Source organism: Pleuronectes platessa, chromosome 18, assembly GCF_947347685.1.
Source record: "Pleuronectes platessa chromosome 18, fPlePla1.1, whole genome shotgun sequence".
Classification (NCBI taxonomy): Eukaryota; Metazoa; Chordata; class Actinopteri; order Pleuronectiformes; family Pleuronectidae; genus Pleuronectes; species Pleuronectes platessa.
In genome coordinates this window covers 15,908,219-15,928,904 of record NC_070643.1, presented here as the reverse complement: position 1 = coordinate 15,928,904, position 20,686 = coordinate 15,908,219, and the positions used below count along the sequence as shown (strand labels likewise).

Below are 20,686 nucleotides of genomic sequence, written 5' to 3'. Positions count from 1 at the left end.
TTGGAAATGACACACTCTTCTTCCTCTTGCCATCTTGTTGTCAGGAGATTTCAGGAAGTCACTGGCTCCCACTAAATCACAAAATGTCAGGTTTACACCTTGTTTTTTTTGTATAGTAAATATCAAGCAAACTAGCTAAAACATATTATTTGGATTGCAGGGGGACATCCAGTGTCAGGCTGGATGTTTCGCTTCATATTTACAGACAGGAGAGTGGCAGGGATCCTCATCTGGCTCTTGGCATGCAAGCAAATGACTGCAGCTCTCAAAAAAATGTCTGACTGTTGTTCCTCCAAGCAGCTTGTGTTACATTTTGATTTATGCGTCTGTGCTCTGCAGTGGTGTTTTTAAAATGCAAGGATCTCATTCATCTACTGAGCTCACTCTGAATACAGATAAGTGAACGAGTCGGGTTGATGTTAAACATTCAACAAAGACGTTCGTATTTGACTTTAATTATTACAAGATTAAATTACACACTGTTTTCTATGTTCCCTTTTTTTTTTTACTCTTGCTTGCACTCCACTGTGTTCACCTCAACCCCACCCCCTCTCTTTCTCCTGTAGTGATTTTCTATGTGTGACCCCGTTGTTCAATTTATTAAACTGAAAGCCATACATTTGACCCCCAGTTCTCCCTAACACACATACACACACACACACACACACACAGTCTACATACACACACATTCTCCTCTTATTTATCAGATGTGGCTGGTGACAGCTTCTCGGTTGGAGCTGGATTTACAACCTCCAAAACACCCTACCTGTGTGTGTGTGTGTGTGTGTGTGTCTGTGTGTGTGTGATTGAGGGTGTGTTTCTGTCCTGCTCGGATAGTGGAGGGAGGAAAGAGGTACTGAAAAGACGTAATGAGATGTAGATAACCATTTTAGAAGATTTCCCCTGTCCCCCGGGCAGTGAGCGAGTGAAAGAAGACAAAAATAGTGACAGAGAGAGATGGGGAGAGAAGAGAAGAGAGAGTCCGAGAGAGAGAGAGAGAGGGGGGGGGGGGGGGGGGGGGGGGGTGAGTAGAAACAGAATGGGAGGTATGGAGTATTAGAGCATGCAGTACAATACTTAGATTCAGTCCATCTCACTCAAAATGGCTGCACAGCACAGTCCATCTCCGCTTTATTGGAAATTATACACAGCACACTGCTGACCACACGACCGCACACACAAACACACATACATGGTGCAGTGGAGTGCAGTCGATCGCTTCCAAATCACCACTCTCTGGGAGTAATGGGTGGCTGGTGGCCACGTCCGCTTCACCCCTTAAAACCAGACCTTGGATCAATATTTCTCTTTTGTGTGACATAATACCTCCAGCATTGCTCTCAGGCTTGTTTGAACTGTCCACGTGGCTGTATGTAAGTTTTTTTTCTATGGGCTGAACAGCCAATGTTAACTTTAACAGCTGTTTATTTACAAACCCAGCAGAAATGTTGAGAGTTCAGCAATAAACTTTGTTTCTTTACTCACCAATAATTGTCTGGTGGCTCCAAAATTAAACGTTTTCTTTTATTCATATTATGTTTGCACTTTTTACTTTTGCTTAAGTTAGCATGTTGAGGAGCTAGCCATGACCTGGCTGGCCTGTTTTATTACTTTCCAAAAATAAGAGAATGTAGTGTCTTTTCTGCCCTGTAGTCGGTATATAAAGAAGGACAACATGAAAGATCGCTAAAAATGAAGCCAAATCATCTTGATCGCCCCCTGTTGGCTGGTTAATATTGGTCAAAAAATTCAAAATGCACTTTTTAACAGGGTCGCTTTAATTTAAGGTAGTTCTCAATGCAAAGACAAGGTTAAACTGGGTGAATTAAGATGCTGGAGTAGTATGCTAACCGGATAGCCCCAGTCTTACCATCCTCTCTTTCCGTTAGCGAGTCACTGCAGCGTCCAGTCTGCCTCAAACGTTAGTTATAACATCATCTGTATCTATTTCATTACATTTTAAAATTAACATTTGTTCGAACTGTATTTAATCATCTAGTGCCATCATTTAAAATATTTCACTTCTACTGTCATCTGTATATTCTTGCTAAAGAAATGACTGTCTGTCTTGTTAAAAAAAAGCTTAAGTACTTACCAAACCATATCTTTAATTATTCATTGTAAACGTCAACAAGGCATCTGTACGCAGCAGCAGGCATCAATTGTAGGCAACTCAGTTTATAAAAAACGTCATTGTTTTGACATCCAAGGTTCCTGCATCACAGCTGAGAGAACTGACAGCAGCGAAATCACCAAAGTCAACTTTTCAGGGATGCAGGAAAAAAAATGGGGCCATATTTTCATCTTTGCTGCCGTCACAGGATTCAGCGCACACAAAGTGCTATAGTAGCCTTCAACTCAACACAACACGATGTACAAACTGTTGTCAGCATGTCAGAGAAAACTCACAACACCAGCGACTCAATCTTACACATACTGGGGTTCCTGCAGGACACCGACAGTAATGCCATTCCACCCTTCTTCCTTTTTTTTTTCAATCAGACGGAATCAGTATCCATCCTCACCATAACCGAGGGTAACACTCCCCATGCTGTCTGCCATGTGTGAAACTAATCAAAGCCCAAAGCTTGTGTGTCTGTTTGTGTATGGGTGTCTCTGCTTGCAACAGCCATTGGCCCTTTGTTGTAAAGTCAATGATGCTGTCTCTTGTTGTACATCCCCCCCCCCCTTTTCGCTCCAACAGACACTCACATTCACACACTCATATATACAATCTGTCTCCCTCCATACACTCCCCACAAGCAACAGTGCTCGTGCACAGGCAGCTGGTGGCGAACAAATATTCTCTCTGTTGACTAGTGTGTGGACATAAACGCCCCGTGTATCTTTGTGAGTCTGCAAAAACGGGAATCACTCGATTGTGTCGACGGCAGCCGCCTTCACGCCCTCCGGCACCACGGTTCCTGATTGGATATCTCATTAGTCAATTACCTCATAAGTGGATGTCCCATTGAGGGGCTGTGCTTCACTGACAAAGAAATGAATGAATCCGTCCCTTTTGTTTTGGTCGGCTGCTGCTCTTTTTAAGACTTACGAATCGGGATTCCCATATTCCACAGGCGCAGTTAAGTCCACCCCGCCATTTATACGACCGCGTCATGCCTGTCCCAGAAGGACTCTAGTCAAATAGTCAGAATCCACATCTGGCAGGGTCTCGTCGTCCTGCTGCGAGGACGTCGCTGTCCTGCTGTTCTCGAGCATGGCTGCTCCATCTGATGCGGGTCCCTTCCATATCAAACAGGCTTGACTCACGTTGCCTGTCACTGTGGGAAATGACATTTGAGCATTCAGCAGTACATGTAATCCATGTCAGGCACCTGAGTGACTGTCTCTCGGCCGTTTCTAACCACCGCTCACTCGCCTGTTTGGGCGGGGTGGATAAATATAGACGGGGAATGAGTTGTCAAGATGGAGATTACCCCAACAGCTAAAGATAAATAAAATGGTTCAATGGGCATTTAAACACAGGGCAAATTTCAGTTTGGAATTGGCAACCCGGTGACGGTTTGAGTATACTGGTCTGAGAAGGACCGCATAATGAAGTACTGTTTCAGAGAGTTCAGGTGCTCTGCCTAGTTCGACTGCCTCTACAGAAGTGCTTTGTCGTTTGGAGCAGCATTCTGAACCCCCCCCCCCCTCCAAACCTTTCTGTAACTTTTCGATAGCAACAATCTGTCAATAGCGACCACTTCACTCAGCATTTATCCAGGTTTGCAGAGTAGAGAAAATTGGCTGGAGTTGAACCCCTGTGTCCTTTTTCTTTCTCCATTTGTCACACAACTACCTAGGTCAGTTTTCATATCTACTACAAGTTAGTTCGTCTCTTCAAAATGTCAAAAGGACCATCCCATTTCAGCCGTCTCTATGATGGCATGATTTAAAACCTGCGTACGAGTGGAGCTTGAACTATCCTTCCCCGTTATACTTTACTCGCCAGACCAGTTTGTTTAGCGTGGCTGAGAGCACATTGTAAATAAAACCTAAAACCCAACGTGCAACAATTAAGTCTCCAGTCGGGAATTGGCAGCTCTGAACTATAGAGTCAAACCTTCTTTTTCCAATTGCTGCCAGTGTCTCTGTTAGCTTTTTTCCCAAATTTGTTTTTCTTTGACTGAAAGTACAATTCTCATTGCGATGAGCAGAAGGAGGGCGCCGCTCTCTTTTGTCGGACGCTAATAAATTCTGATCGATTTTTGTCTGCTGCAGCCTGCGACGTTGCTCGAGGACAATTCCGAAACATGACAAACACAATAAAGAAAGTAATCGAGTGGAGAGGGTCGTTAAAAGATTCGCCATGTGCCATTGTGCCGTCCCCAATTACAACGATAATGTTCACATATGGAGAAGAGATTGCAGATTGATTCAAGTTCTTGTCAGCTGTTGGCTTCGGGAATCCAAAGAGACGTTGGCATTTTAAATCGTATGAAAAGAACTGATTGCTTTGTCAAATTGCACGGTAATGGACACAAATAAATAGACTTCTGAGATATGATCATGCATGTGACCTCGTTTGAACCGGTCGTGCCACTCCGCAGGCGGCGGGGGGGGATAAATGAGGACAAGTTGACGTCGCTTTGAAGAAGACACCATTGCCTCCACTCCCTTGCAGTGTAGAAGATGCTCTGGATGAGGCTTTGTGTACAGTACGCAAAGTGTGTTAGTGAACCGCGGTTTCCTGGGTTTCTAGGACATGCCGGAATACATTACATTTGGGTGTTCACTACATCTACTTTTTTGGGGGCGACTGCAAAGAGCGATTGAGGAAAGTGGATTACTCATGCAAATCTCTCAGGCCCGACCAGCGCTACCTCTCTACCTCCCTCCCTCTCTCTCTCTCTCTCTCTCTCTCTCTCTCTCTCTCTCTCTCTCTCACATTTTGTTTTTCAGCCGCAGCCACTCCTCCAATCCCTTCCCTCTCTCCTCCTCAATACCTCCACTCCGTATCTACAAATCTCCAACCAGCCTGTTTTACATCTTCTACCTCGCATTTCTCTCTTCCCCCTCCAACGTCCCCCTCCAATTTCTGTCTCTTCTCCTTAATCCCTCCCCTCTTCCTCCCTCTCTCCCACTATTCACTTGTTATATCACCTCCTCTTTTTCTCTTTGCGTCCGTCTCCTCTCTCCCAGGTCCCATCCTTTCTCTTATCCTATATTCTCCTCATCCGCGCCTCTCCTCATCACACCCCTGTGCATGTCCTCCCTCTCTTCCCTTCCTCTTCTCTTTAGCTCCCACGTTTCCCCCACGCTCTCCTCGCTTGTTTCTTTTGCTTCCACGTCTCTCTCTCTCTCTCTCAGGACATGAACCTCACACGCGGCTTATTGATTTCTGAAAGCAACACACGCACATGCAGCTTATCTAGGGCCCACCAATCTGCGCACGGAGGATTTGAGACCCACACGCGGTTAGCCACATGCGTATAGACGGCATGTACAGTATGACATGCACCCCCCCCCGACGACAGCAGCCGGGCAATGAATATTTAGCCGACGCCAGAATGATTAACACCGAGTTTTTGATGGGGAGAAAGGGAGAGAAAAGAGGAGGGAGAGAGCATGTGCCTGTAGATGGCAGAAGAGTGCTTTAAGGGAATGTGGGGGAGTAGATCTCGCACACGCACACAGACACACGTACACACACACACACACACACACAAACATGCACACAGACTGTCACACACATATAGGCACACTCACCCACACATTCTCATTAGCCATCACACAGGCACATTTATATAGCCTCACCTGTGAGGATGATCCTGCAACTTCGAGAAATTCCCAGGATTGATTTCAAACGCACAGACAAACACACACACACACACACACACAAAAACATGCAAATGATTTCTGTTTGCATTGACGCTGGACCCAGACGGTGAACGGTCAGAAAATCAGAAGCCCTGACTCTAATTTCATACTCTGATTATGATTCAGGAATGAAATTGACCAGTGACACGACTGGTTTCCCAAATGAGGCTGGCATATTTCCCTTGAGGCTGCTTTGTGACAAGTCGGAATCTTTAAAGGCCCCTAACATTCAACTTAATTCATATTTCTAGCAAAAGAGAAACTGAATATGGTGTTTTCTTTTCTCTGGTAAATGAATTAGTTTTTTCCCTGGAATAGCCTAATGTATTTGTTTATGTGGTGACAGTTCATTTGTGCAGCTGGTTGGTTGTAGTGAAGCTCGGAGTGAACTTTATTATATCTAATAACCCTTGATTGTCAGATAGAGATAAACAGAACGTTGAGAAAAACAAATAAAAGATAGTGAACAAATAAAGATTTAATGACAATTCACAAAAGCTCCAGTTGACGATAATACTGTTCTGTAAACAGCAGTTGAACCACTATAAGTTGATAGAATTCATATTCATTCTTTCTACAAGCTGCTTGGCCGGATCGTTCGAACCCCGAACCCAGTCGCTCCCAGCTCTCTTTGGTCAAACGGCCTCAAGATCAAGGTCTCAACTTTATCTTCAGTCTGAACACGGCGTAACCTTGGATATGCAGCAACGCCATGCAGAGAGAACCGGATGGTCAGAGACGGGTCGTGATGCCATGGTTTCCTCTGAGGGTAAATAAAAAATGGATCTGATCAATAACAAACAAAATACCCAGCGGTTTATTCAGTCATCCAAATTATGCTTCTTAGAATATATCAAAATCAGAAGTTGAACTTACATCTAGCGTGCATGCAAGGTCACTTCCTTGTTGGAGTTGCGATGATTAAACTTTGTCAAACCACGCACACGTCTGCTGGTTGACTCTGACTGATGAAATACATGAGTGCTGTGATACCAACAGAGATTTGTCAAGCTGTTTTCGGGGGGCGTCTGTGAATTGTGTACATTTGTACGGCATATTCACAGCAACACTTTGGATATTTTGTTTTCGATTTTGTCTATTTCGTACATAATTCATTTGTGAAGTGAAAATCTGTATGCAACCGAATTGTTTCCATCACTATTGACTTAAAATCAATCACATGGCATCAAGAACTTCAAGTGTCACTTCACTGGACCGATAGATGTGCTCAAGTGTCTGCGTTTATCTTCCCATCCCAATACCCAAACTCTTCCTCGTATTGATTTGATTTCAGGAGACAAGTGGAGCAATGAGCAATGACTGGTAAGCCTTTATTGGTTGGTCCTTGTGACTAATCATTGGACGCAGCTCACCACATCATGTTAAGAGGCAGCCTTCTTCCAGTAGGATCTACCTTTTCATTTTATCTTCATCTAGAGTATCTTCTTGGTTTTCCAGGTTTCTTCTTTTGGTCGTATTTGCACAGGAGATAAAGTTTTGGCAAGCGCCCTTTCCTCGGTGCAAGTGGACGCCTCTGCATTTTGTCCTTTTTATCTTCACAAGTGCAAGAACCACTGAGAAAATCAACTCAAATCAGCAACCTAGACTTGTTTCCTTCAGAGAAAAGGATAGTCCATGTTAGGCGAGTATTTCCGAGCAGAAGCACGTGAATGGAAGCGGGAGCTTACGAGGAGCACTCGAAGGCAGCATCTCTGTACCGGCGGGGAGACGGAGGAGACGCACCAGCTGCTTCACCGGAGAAAAGACCTGAGTGCACCAGGCAACGGAGGGATGATACGTGTCTCCTCGGGTTTCTGACAACACGAGGGATTTTCACATGAGCTCGGACCTCTGCGGGGAACTCACGGAGGACTGTCTCGGCGTGACGGGCAACCTCTGCTTTGGCTTGTTTGGTAAGGCAATGTTAAAGAGGAGTGACTGGTGCTTGATGTGAAAAAGTCAGATGCGCGAGAGAATGAGGAGAGAGTGATTCATTTGTCTTCATTCAGGAGCGGAGAGGAGAGGGGTGCTGCGTTTTCCTCCGCTCTTCTTCTGAGAGAGGAAGAGGAACAGTCAAGTGGTTTCGGAGGCTTATGCTGCAGAAGACGTTCGTTTTCTTCTCTTTTCTCGTTATAGCAAAAGGGGGACAGACAGAGCAGGGGGGATTTTTGAGTTTTTTTTGTGTTAGGATTTACGCGAGAAGAGGAAGAGGAGACGTATAGTGCACTCAAACGGCACGGGAGGAGAAGCGCATAAGGAGAGGTGGGAGAAACAGCCTGTAGGCTTTATACAGAGGAAATATATGAGGATGGCGAGGGGCTGCAGCCCGGGGGAAGTGTGGATTTGAACCTCTGCCTCCCTCTCAATCACTCTTTTACAAGGGAGCGGGACGGAAGAGAGAGATATTGACGGCGAGCATCGCGCAGACCCGGGCGGAGAGCTAGAGAGAGAGAGAGAGAGAGAGAGACAACCTGTGCGCCTCATCCTCCTCCGTCCTCCCGCTCCATCCTGCGCTTTCCTCACCCTGGATGTTGACTGAATTCATTTTCTTCTCGGATATGAAGGATTTATCTAGTCTGTGTTAGAAGGAGGGGGCAAATAAAACCTCTCTCTCTCTTCCCCATCTCTCTCCCTCTCCTTCTCCCTGTCTCTCTCTCTTGCTCGCTCTCTCTCCCTCTCTCCCTGTCTCCCCCCTGGTTCTCTGGATGTGAAGCAGCATGCGGCCCGGTGAGAGCTCAGAGGGCTCGCGCTCGGCTCGCGGAGGATGCGTTGACGCTGAGCATTTTACCGACAGCGGCTGTCTCGAGCACCCCTCGTCGGCACCGCGGCGGACGCAGAGGGGGACGACGGAGCGGAGGATGCGGGGGACGTGCGGGAGGATGACGGACCGAGGCGCCACGGCCACGCGCTGTTTTCTCTGGAGCCTGGTTCTCTGGTCGCTCTCGTCGCGCGCGCAAGGTAAGGGGGGAAAGCTCACACGCACACAGAAACACACACACACACACACACACACACACACACACGCACACACACACACACACACACGCACACACACACATACAAGAAGCATTCACTCAGTCACGCTCAAAGGTTGAATAAACGCCCTCACGCACGCTCCCACGCACGCACTCACGCATAATGACTGGTTCGTGAGTTTTTCTCTTCTGCTGCAGTCACCAGACATATGCTGTGCGCGTGCGTGAGGTGTCTGTGCGCGTGAGTGCGTTAGAGGGGAGGTGTGTGTGTGTGTGTGCGGGGCCGTGCGTGCGTGCGTGCCTGGATGTATGGTTTGTTGCGGGGGAATAGAAACTGGCTTAAAGGGAGGATGGAGGGAAAGAAGGAGAGAGGGATGGAACCGGCAACAGCCTCTTTCCCTCTTTCCTCATTTTGTGCATCCTCCCTCCCTCTCTCTCTCTCTCTCTCTCTCTCTCTCTCTCTCTCTCTCTCTCTCTCTCTCTCTCTCTCAACCCCCCCATCCTTCTCTTCAATACAGCCATTGAGCTGGTAGCCAATAAATATTCTTGCGGTAGCTCTTGGGCTGTGGCAGCGAACGTGAGCTGCTTATACCAAAGTGTGTGCGGGAATGTTTGTGTGTGTGTTTGTGAGTGTGAACGTGAGTTGTGTACAGTGATGAGACCCCAAGCCTTACACAGCATTTTCTCCCCCCCCCCCCCCCCCCCCCCAAAAAAAATATTTCTCCCCTCATGCCCTCCTAATAATTTTCTGCTGCATTTCACTCAAAGGATGTTATATAATGGTGGTGTCTCCCCCCTCTCGCTCTCGAACACACACTTTCTGCCCTTGCACCCCCTCCCCAATCTCTCTCTCTCTCTCTCTCTCTCTCTCTCTCTCTCTCTCTCTCTCTCTCTCTCTCTCTCTCTCTATTTCCTATCCAGAGTGAAATAAAATGTTAAAATATTCACAGTATAGCACACACTCCCTCTCTCTCTCTCTCTCTCTCTCCCTCCTGCCTTCTTTTGTCTGTCTGTATCTTGGTTGTCCTCTGCTTTCCATTTTTAGTTTCTCTCTTGATCCTTTTACAGAAATGCTGCACATCACACACACACACACACGCACACACACACACACAGATATACTGTATACACCCATTGCTGCGTCAGGTGGTGCGGACACTAACTTGACTATTCATCACCGTATCGTGAGAAGAAAAGACGGGAGGGTGGAGGAGGAAGTAGAGGAGGGAAGAGGTGCGTATGTGAGAAATAGAGCAAGAGGAGACAGGGCAGAAAATGGGGGGATGAAGAGGCGAGAGGAAAGCTAGAGGTGAGGGAGGGAAGGAGAGATTTGAGTGACAAAGGGGGGAGACAACCATCACGATAGAAAGAGGCTGAAGTGTAGAGGCTCAGGCTGGAGAGGGTCTCTAACCACATAAGTCAAAGTCGGGGAGTTTCTGATAAGATCCAGTCAGCTTGGTTTTTGTCAGAAGACTTAATGTTGGGTCGAGAACCTGGTGGGACTGAGATTGTAGAATTGTCCAATAAGGCAACAGGAACCCTCAAAAATCCAGCTCTCGAGAAGCATTCGTCATCATGGAAGTAACATGTGCCTGATCCTCCACTGTGAGGGGATGGCCTGTGGGCTGACGGAGCAGAAGTTCTATGGATTTCAGTGATTAGACGAATCGACACCGGGGACGTCTAGACAGCGGGCTTTGCACCATCGCAGAACATTCAGGATTGTAGTTTCACTCCTTCTCCGGCCTATTAGGAACTTTTATGTTTCACTTTGAGGGGCGCGCGTGAGAGAGATTGCTATTTGTGCGGTTTTGACCGAACAAAGACGAGAGAGGTGGGATTTCCTCAGGCACAGGAGATCCAATTTGAAAACCCTTCGGGGGCTCAGATCCTGGAACGGACTGTCCTCAGATTTCATATAGTTTTTAAAAGCTGAGCTGAGAAGGAGTTCAAGGCTAATTCTGAATAAGAAAATGTCAAAGGGGTTAGATGCTGAAAGTTGCCAAGCAAGCAAAAACAAATCTTTTTTTCCTAGTGTAGAGGCTGAAGGGAAAAAAGTAAATAAATGTGTAATTAAATGTCCCCTTGATCCATGCTGACATTTTGAGAAACCAAGGCTTCGAAAACAGAAAAGAAACAAGCTGTGGAATTAAAACCAGCCACCAGCCAAACGCTCTTACATTTTGGCTGTGAATGGTAAATTAGACTACTCAAGTGGCCATTGGCAGGTAACCAATCATTGTATGGAGCCGCAATTCTGTTCTAAAAACCAATCTGGAAGGTAAAGTAATGAAACGGGCATTAATAGATTGACACGCTGCCGTAGCCGTTGGAGAAAAACGTTAATTTCTCAACTTGCTTAACACGTTTGACTTGCAGTGCCAATTCCACAGTAATGGCATCTTTTGGGCTGATGAAAGGCTCCAGCACTCCAGCTTCCACTGGACCCTGTTTTAGTATCTGACAGGTCATTATAAAGCTTTTTTTGCTAATGTGCGAATGGCTCGTGGGAATGTAATTTAAAAAGCATAACATTGAACTTTGTTGAAGTTTCTTTTGACGCCGGGCGCCTTAAGAAACCGCCGCACTCGTCCTCTGTTCTTCTCCTTCTCCTCACCCCTGATCCCCCCTTTTTTACTGTTTCATCTGTTCTCCTCCTCTCCTCCCAGCTGCCCTGCTCAGCCTCAACTCCACCTCTCCTGTCTTCCCCTTCTCCCGTCCTCCCGCTCCCCTGTTTTCCTCCCCCTCCGCTCGGCGCTTTCTCTCATCTCCCCTCGCTCCTCCTTTCATCTGTCAGATTTGTCCCGTGGCTCCAGAGGCTTAATTTACTCACCAAACATATGCAATTGCACGTGTGTATATGCACTCAAGTAGAAGCAGAATAAAAAAAACACACACACATTTCACGTCACTCCCAGAGCCTGTATGTATTATGGGCGCCTTTCACCTTAACAGCAAATCTACGTCTTTTCAGCGCCATCTCCACAATTAACCTTATGGGAGGTTTTTTATTGACCTTATGGATTTCATCAGTATCCATCACAGGACTAACACCGATCAATCAACTTGCACTAATTATCAATTAGAACCCCGGGTCGTCAGCGGGGTGAGGAATCCTAACCGTCCTGCAGAAGGCCGGACCTCAGCGAGTGACCACGCAATTACCCCGACGGCTAAAAATAGCTAATTTAATTCATATTGACGAGCCATGGAAATGTAGTGCTTTGTTCTCGCAACATGGCTAAATTGAAATTTATCAGTCATCCCCTCGGTAGCATCTAGTAATTTAATGCCGGTCATCAGTTTTAGATTGGACGGGCTGTCAGGCGCCAGCAACATGCTCCTCCAACCAGGTTTTATAACCCATCGCTGGATATCGGAGAGTTATTGGTGCGGTACACGACTGTGATGTTGATTATAAGTCATTGATGGATGTCGTCCATAATTATGTCACTGCTGATCATTTACCTGCATATTTTGGCGATCACGCTCCGCTGTCAGCCATCGATTGATACCCTGCATGCGATAAATAGAACGGGTAATTGGTGAGCTCGGAGGCGTCCTGTTTGTCGTTCTGTTTTGTCGTCCTGTTTTGCACATTGAGCACTGTACACACACAGACACACACACACAAGTCGTCTCCCGCTGAACATTAGCACAACACAGGCTCTCTAACCCACGTTTAATCCTGTGGCTTATGGTTTGGTTTCTCGGGGAGGGAGATGTGTCTGTCACAGCCTCTTGATCATAGACATACTTTAGACTTATTAAGGAAGGGAGAGCGGATGGAGGGGTGAGGAGGAAGAGAGGGATGGGGGACAGAGTAAGCCGAACAAAAAAACAGTTAGTATTTCTGCCTCGTTCATCCCTCGACTTTGATTCGAACACAATCTCACCTCTGTCCTCTCATCATTGTCTCTTCTTTAATCTCTCTTTTGCTCTTTTTACTTTATTGTATTCATTTTCTGCCGTGGCGTCCTCAGCTCCGCTCTCTCCCCGGCTGTCCCCCCTGACTTTCACACACCTAATCCTCTCCTCTCTCCGTTTACAACCTCAACACTGAGCATTTGTAATCACTTTTTTTCTTCTTCCTCTTTTCACTCCCTCATATCCTCCTCCTCCTCCTCCTCCTCTCTTGCTTTACTTTGCTGTCAAACATTTGATAACAATGCCAGGAGGAGCGTGACGTGGGAGTCGTGCAGGGAAACATATGGGGGGTGATTTGACTGTGACACCCGGGATAGTTTCCTGTGTAACACCTCCTGTAAGCGTTGGTATTTTTCATATTCAATAAACAACGGGATGCTTCCTTAACCGCACCCAAGTGGGTTTGATTACCTGAACACAACTCGGTTCTAGAGAGATGCAGTCGGAGGCTAAACCAACACTGACAGCGAACACATTCACAGATTTATACAACATGAATATGCAAAACATGTAAAGATTTTCCGTAATATATCAATTACGATGTTGTGTGTGATCGTGATGCGAGCAGCATTACTGTTCCCCAAAAGCTTTCTTTTTACTCAAGGCAAAATACATGCGTGTGGATGTAATTCATGGGATAATGGTTGCCCCAAACCCTGAAGAGCAAGTGTGAGTGTGTGTTGCTTCATATTTTTTAATGAATCTGAAGTCTTTGATATTTTACAGCATCAGAGGGCATTTGACTCTCAGTTCCAGTGACTTTTTCTGTTTAATTTATGCTCTCTGTAACCCTTTTTTCTCACTTTTCCCTTGTATATGTATCCCTGCGTTTTTCCCATCTCGTGAGATTTCACTCCTCCACTCTCAGTTGTTTTTTCCCCTCTCCGTCCATCCTTCTCCACCTCTAATCACCAATTCTTCTCTCCTGCTTCATCCTTCCAACTGCCTCCCATGCTGAATTTGTAATCACCACCTTTCTGTCATCCCACATCTGTCTCCTCTTTCTCTCTCTCCGCCTTTCTTTTCTTATATTCACTCTTCCATTAGTCTTGCCTGTCCTCCCCCCCACCCCCCACCCCCAGCTCCTATTCTTACTGAATTTGTTATAGGTTGATTGTAATAGGTGGGCGCTCACAGCGTACAGATGCTGTGGATCTCACATGGTCATTTCCTCTCCTTTCCAACGAGAGAGAACACATTTCATCCCTGCACGCAGATTGTGCAGGGATCAACCCCCCCCCCCTTCTAAAACGCAATTCCCCCTAATTGTGTGCTTTTAAAGATCTCCACAGCCAAATCGTCTCTAGTATTTCAGATCTGGGTTTGCCTGCGGGGGATTTAGAAATGTCAGCTTGCACACATTTAGCTGCCTTTGCTGTCAACAGGCTGTTAAATTAAAGGAAGCAATTACTTTGCCGTGCAAATATTAACAAAAAGGCACTCCACTAAAGTTACTGTAGCTTTTCCAGGTATTCTGAGAAACTGTGGGGCCATAAAAGCTTTTTGGAATTTACCATTTTTTTTCTTTTATGGTCTAAATATTCTCTTTACATAAGCGTTATAAGTATAATCATAATCCAGAATAATTGAGTAATAAACATGGTAGTTTCGTGCAGAAGCTGTAAAGATAGCACGACAATGGACTTAACCGTGACCCACACACTGTGACTACATGCACGCAAACGCAAATCACAGTCATTGGTTTCAAGTTTCAAGTTGATCCACGATGAATTATTCCAAATGGGAGACGAGGTTCTGATTGAAGAGCCATCACACTGTGAAAGTCATCTGTGTTTTCCAGTTACTCAGAATTTGACTTTCGAGACATATGAGGTTTTTTTGCAGAGCACAGGCACGTTGCATGTCTCACTCACACGCACACGCACGCCCACAATCTGTCAGCCCTCCGTAGCCTCTTCATTATTCCAAAGATGATTAGAAGTAAACATGACGTGAACATGTTGAGCAGGAGGACACATGCACGCACACATGCACGCACGCACACACACACACACACACACACACACACACACACGCACACACATGCAAACTAATAAATACACAAAAATATGTTGGGTACACCGAGATAGCATGTGTTACCCTGAGGGTGTGACCGCAAACGGACTCAAACACATGCAATTACACAAGTGCACAAGCACACACACAAACATGTGCAGTGACAGGAGACAGGCACACACACGTGAAAGGCAGATGAGAAATTAACAAAGACAGACAGCCTTATATCCAGCTGCTACTCCCTGTTGGTGTGTGTTTGTGTGAGAGTGTGTGTGTGTCTGTGAGTGTGTGTGAGTGAGAGAGGTGCTGGCAAAGATTCCTTGTAATGAAACATGCAACACGACCAGTATGGACAGAGGAGAAGGAATTGCAGTTTGGAGTAAAAGGAGAAGTACTGTGTATGGGAGGATGGATGGATGGACACAGTAAAGAGCAGTGTGGGGCAAAGGTTCGATCCCCGGTGACAGCCAGAGTCTGTCCCTGTCAGACTGTCCTTGAGGAAGATACTGATGCCTTTAATGACTGTGTGCTGCCCCCTGGGGAAAATATATACTGCAGCTGACATGAAATCCCTACAGGACCAACAGCACGGCAGAGCAGGACCTGAATAATAACTAATAATTCAGAGGAGAGGAAAAGGAAACAGAAAAGATTGTTCGGTATTGTTCTGATGGCTTCGTCAGACCAAACCATTTGGAAGTCATGCTTTAGCTCCAACTGCTAACTGGAGCTAAATAAAGGAAATATAAGTCCCATCCACTCCCCTTTGATTCATACCTATTTTAATAAATTGGCTGGCAGCTTCTTCTTCTGTTTCGCTGCCTTTTAAGTTACTCATCCTGGATGTGAGGGACACAAAAACAGACTTTCGTGCTTTGGTTTAATCTAAAGCCAATAAGCGAAAGTAAATTTAGTATGAATGCAAATTACCATCAAAAAAAAGAATTGTTCTTATTTTGAACCATTAAATCCAAGCGCTGCAACAAGTTCTTCAAATGAGGAGCGAATGATTTGTGCGTAGCTTTATAATATCTTGGGAATAGCGTTTTGTTGTTTAGACTTTTGGCTTCAAAACACCTTTTTTGGTTTCTTCTTTTGATTCTTCCATTATAGATGTTCTTCAGTAATTATAATGCTCTATCTTCCATGTTTAGCCAATGGACACTTGTTCGTGTGTGCAAGTAATTAACCAGAAGGGATCATCCCTACTCATGAATATGACATTAAAGTTTACTTTATTACATTAATTATGATGTGCTCCCCCATCATAAAGGTTTTGTAAGATCTTTTCTGTTTATATAAGTGTACATTCACAGACACTACTTTTGAAACTTTATAATCCCTTCCATCGCATTTAACTCACAAGTAAATGTATAAAGCAGCAATGCTATGATGGATATTCATGTATTAGAAGCAAGATTAATAGATAACCCTTTAAATATCATTTCATCTGTTGCTATACTGCACACAACATATTTACCAGCTCTGATTATTAACATGCAATTACCAGATTCATATAAACTGTCTATTTTTAACTAAACCAATGCTAGACATGATTCTCTCCAGTGTGGGTGTGAGAAAACATCTGCTGTGTGGGAGGCTCATGCATTAAATGCATTAGCTGTTGCTAACGTAAAAAAGCCTCAAGGGACATTTCAATAGGCACCTATAATGGTTCCTGTATTTGTTTGAATATTCAATCAGACTTGTAATTATTCTTATGTGTGTTAAATGAAGTGGTTATATAGACATGCACTTAATGGTTTTACCGAACAGCCTGGTCTCTAAAGAAATAGACAACTGCACAACACACACCTACTCCAGAAACATACACACACACACGCATGGAGTTAATTGGATTAGTTGGTTTGTGAGACAGATGAACTCCCCCTGAACCCCCGATACCTTTGCTTTTTGAAACTGCAATAAGTACTGTAGTGGGTTTAATTAATCCTATACGGGGCATCTGGTAATCACCGTGTAACGAAACACATATGTTGTGTTGTTATAATAAAACAAAACAACCGCTGTAGTATTTCTGGTACAACTGGGTATTGGGAGAGCGTGAGAAAGACAGAGGCAGCAAGGGCTTTTTGTTCTATGTTCTTAGACCTGGTGTGTGATGACGGGTATGCCCATGTGCCCCAAACCCACGGAAACACCGCTGTCAGCAGACATCACACGCACTTTGTTACCTAAATACACAATCGCAGCAGCTCAACACCTCCTGCCGTAATGCTCATGAGATCGGCCTATCGTCTCATTATGATACAGCATGGATGCCCTGTACCCTGTAGTTAAATAACCCTGCTGGATTTCCATCAGCAGCATTTCACGACACGTCTCAATCTTTGCAAGTTGCCTTTTGGATTATTATAATTACTATAATTATGCAGTTATACTCATGCATATGCACCTTGGCCTCCTCTTCTAGTCTTGGCTAGAAGTCTCAAAGCTCTGCAGGTGATGCATTTCCTGTCTGAGTCTTGCGCCTTGGGAGCCTTTTTGTTCTGTTGGTTATTCTGTCTATGTGTGTGTGTGTGTGTGTGTGCGTGTGTGTTTGCGTGCAGGAAGCCTCTATGTGCATGTGTGCACATGCACATGCTTGCTTGTCTGCTTCTTTCCCAGAGAAGACTCATTTCCCCAGCAGGCTCTGTCAGGCTGTTTCTGGGCGCACTCAGTTCACAGCTGGAGGCTACTGCTGTCACTTCTTCTCCTCTCCTCTCCTCTCCCCTCCTCATCATCCACTTACCTTCTTGTCAGTCACTACACTGTAAAGGCTACGCACCCCCATGCAACACTTTTTTGGGGCAGCTTTCTACAAAACACGTTCTAGTGAAAGGGAATGAGTCCTTCATAGTTGGCAATAAAATGACTACAAAGAGACTGTGCCGCCAAACAGTTGCACAGAGAGTCCAGATTTTACTCGAGTTTTTAGCCCTAGTCGTCACTAAAATTACTGTTTTCAAAAGCTTTCATGCTTGAGTGGCCACCAGCATGTCCCGAAAAGGAGGACACCTCTGCAGGGCAGACAGGGATAGAAACTAAAACAGCTACAGTCACAGTGTGTGTGTACATGTACATATACCCACAGTACTATAAATAACTCTCAAGCACAAACACGGCTTTTGTATATGGACTTCAAAGAAGAAGAAAAAAGACGTAGAGCAAATGTCAGCAATTGAAGTGGAAATTGAAGAGGAAATTACTCTGTACGACAAAAAAACATAATAACTGGTGTTTGAGTTATTGACATGTGCAAATATACATTTGTCCTTTGCAGGGAAATTAAGTTTGCATCTGCAGGACATTACCGAGGTGACAGCGTGCTGCCTTTGTCCCCCTCGCACATAAAAGCTCAGCAGGGGGTTGCAGCGGACACAAGTAAACGTTTTGATCTTTGACACCGGCCGTCTGTTTCTCGCACACTCCGACCCTACCCCCATTTCTCTCTCTCTCTCTCTCTCTCTCTCACTCTCTCTCACTGTCTCGCTGCCCCTCTCGCCAAGCGCCAGTAGGTCAGACAGGGAGCAGATGCTCAGCCATACGACCACAACCAAACCTGACACCACAAAGTAACGCGCACTCCCATTCTGTCATCCTACCTTCCTTTTAATGTATGTTGTCTCTGTAAGATATTTATCACCCGTCTCCGCTTGGGTTCAGTAAATTTAGCTAATAGAATCCCCGTCAACAAACTTCTGGCGTCTGTTTTCTGATAGGACAGCTTAGTGTGAATGCTCCAGGGACGGCAAATGATAAAGATAATCATTAAGTTAAAAGATGTCTTCTTTGGCCAGCTTCCTGTGATACACTTTGTTTCTGCTGCATTCGGTGCCAGCGTTCCTTTGGAAATTTATGTGGTTTCAGAAAAATCTGCCAGTAGTTAAGTGGTTCTTTGGCTTGAAAGGTACGGTAAACATTTTTATTTCCATTTAGTTGCTAATGGAAAACCACAGCCATGTTTTGGTTTGGACTCGGGTTCTCTTTCCAAAAATGGAAGTGAATTGTAATAGGTACAACAAATACAAAGCATTGTTAACATTACAAGAAAACACCCAGTACGATCATAGTAAAACATGTATTTGAATATATTTATACATCAATGAAAACAATATGTAAAAGAAGATTTTTTTTAAATCTCAAGGTGGAACAGCAGCAAGTAATGCAAGTGTTGTATTTTGTACTATTAGATGTTTTAATAGGGCAAAGCGAAATTATTAGAAATGATTACACATAATTTACAATTTAATAAATATTGTATACAAACTGTATATTAAACACACAGTGTCATCGCATCACTTCATCTCCTTCAAAAGACAGTTTGGCATTAACGTTTACGTTATTGAATTATACTGCAGAATTGTTACGAACATCCCAATGCCACAAGCAATATGCACTCACAGCAACTCGCAGCTTTGCCAAGTGATGTTTTCACCTTGCCTCTGCAATCTCCTGGAGGTAATTTACTGTATATCCATCAACAAACAAAGGAAGCAAAAGGCTATTCTAAGTACTCGTCAATGTCCAAATGGCTGCCGGAGGTTGAGCTGAAATGAGTTTCTCAGATCAAAAGAAACAGAACCATAAATGGATAAAAGGGATTGAGAGATAAAAGAGTTTGAGTCCGTGGATCAGAATTGCGCCTTTACACAACAGAAATCAACTAAATTAAAATCCATTGGTCCACGAGGAACGCGGGACTCTACCTCTGTCATGGAGGTCACCGTGCTCCGATAAAGGCCTTTCTCTCGACTTCACAGAGCCGATCAGGTTCCCTTTCTTCGAGAGCATTTTTGATGGCAACCAACAAAAGCGGCCAGCCAGGAGCCCACAAAGCATCTCTGCTTCCATTTTAATACTTGTGCAGTTTGCCGCTTTATCTATTTTTGATTTGACAGAGGTGACTGATAATGAGGTGATGACATCAGGAAAAGAACCATAGAAACACAGAGAGGATTAAAAAACTTTGCGATCTTCTTTTTCAACTGATATTTCTTGAGGCATTATTTATTATTGATGAGTCTGTCTTGTATGGACCATTTGTTATGCATGCCGACTGACACAAAGTGTTTGAAGGCAACATTAGCTGAGAGTCGAACGTGAGTAAATTCGGCCTGCAGATGTGAAACACGCCGGCGTCTGCCTGACCAGTTTGTTCTGATCTGAAAAGCTACTTTGGCTGTAAATGAAACAGGCCGGGAACATTTAGAAAACCCCAGCCACCCAGGTTTAATTATTAATTTGATGCCTTTTGCATATGCATGCAGTATTTAACTTAAATTACAGTACACATTTAAGCACTCGTGTTGCTCTGGTTAAGCCATTAGCCTAGTTCAGTAATTTAACAGTTGAAAGTAAAGTACAACTGTTGGTGTGCATGATGAAATCATGGATCATATGGATTAATTTGTCTTTCAAATCTATGCTAATTGTCCTGGGAGGGTGATACACGTTTAAGGTTTATACCGGAAGATGTGAGCAAGAGCCACAGGTCAAACCAAAGATAACAGTTGGTTGCTGTAATGTGTGTATAGAGAAAAGGTCTGTTTCCTCTATATAAAGGCTGATTCAACTGTGAGCTGCAATTTTCCTTCTGACCTCTCTAATTATGAGAAGTAATAAATCAAATGAATGACAAATCTAACCTTAATACAATCCGGATCTTAATACACTGCCACCCATTTTTAAAAGATTTTAAAACATATTTGAGTCTTGTAATTCCTCAAAAACCATACAATGAAATGCCATGTGAAACAACTTATAAAATTACTGTACGTAAAGTGCAAAATGATAAAGGCTGTTGGATTTATTCTATTAACTTGTACGGCTGCATCTGCCATGTTTTTTAGCTGGATAACAAACTACAAACCATACAAACCCTTACTTTCAAAAGTAGTTCCAGTTTGCAGTTTGTATGAGTATTGTGTAGGACCTGAGTC

The 20,686-nt window shown here is 44.5% G+C and overlaps 1 protein-coding gene across 1 annotated transcript in view; it reads left to right on the top strand.

Annotated features, from left to right (window-relative positions):
* The first annotated feature begins 8,543 nt into the window (after positions 1 to 8,543).
* The window catches only part of LOC128461649 (CUB and sushi domain-containing protein 3-like), a 307,734-nt gene continuing 295,591 nt past the window's right edge, over positions 8,544 to 20,686 (top strand). The window contains 1 exon segment of the mRNA XM_053446673.1: positions 8,544 to 8,784. Within this exon segment, the coding sequence (XP_053302648.1) occupies positions 8,544 to 8,784 (241 nt within the window).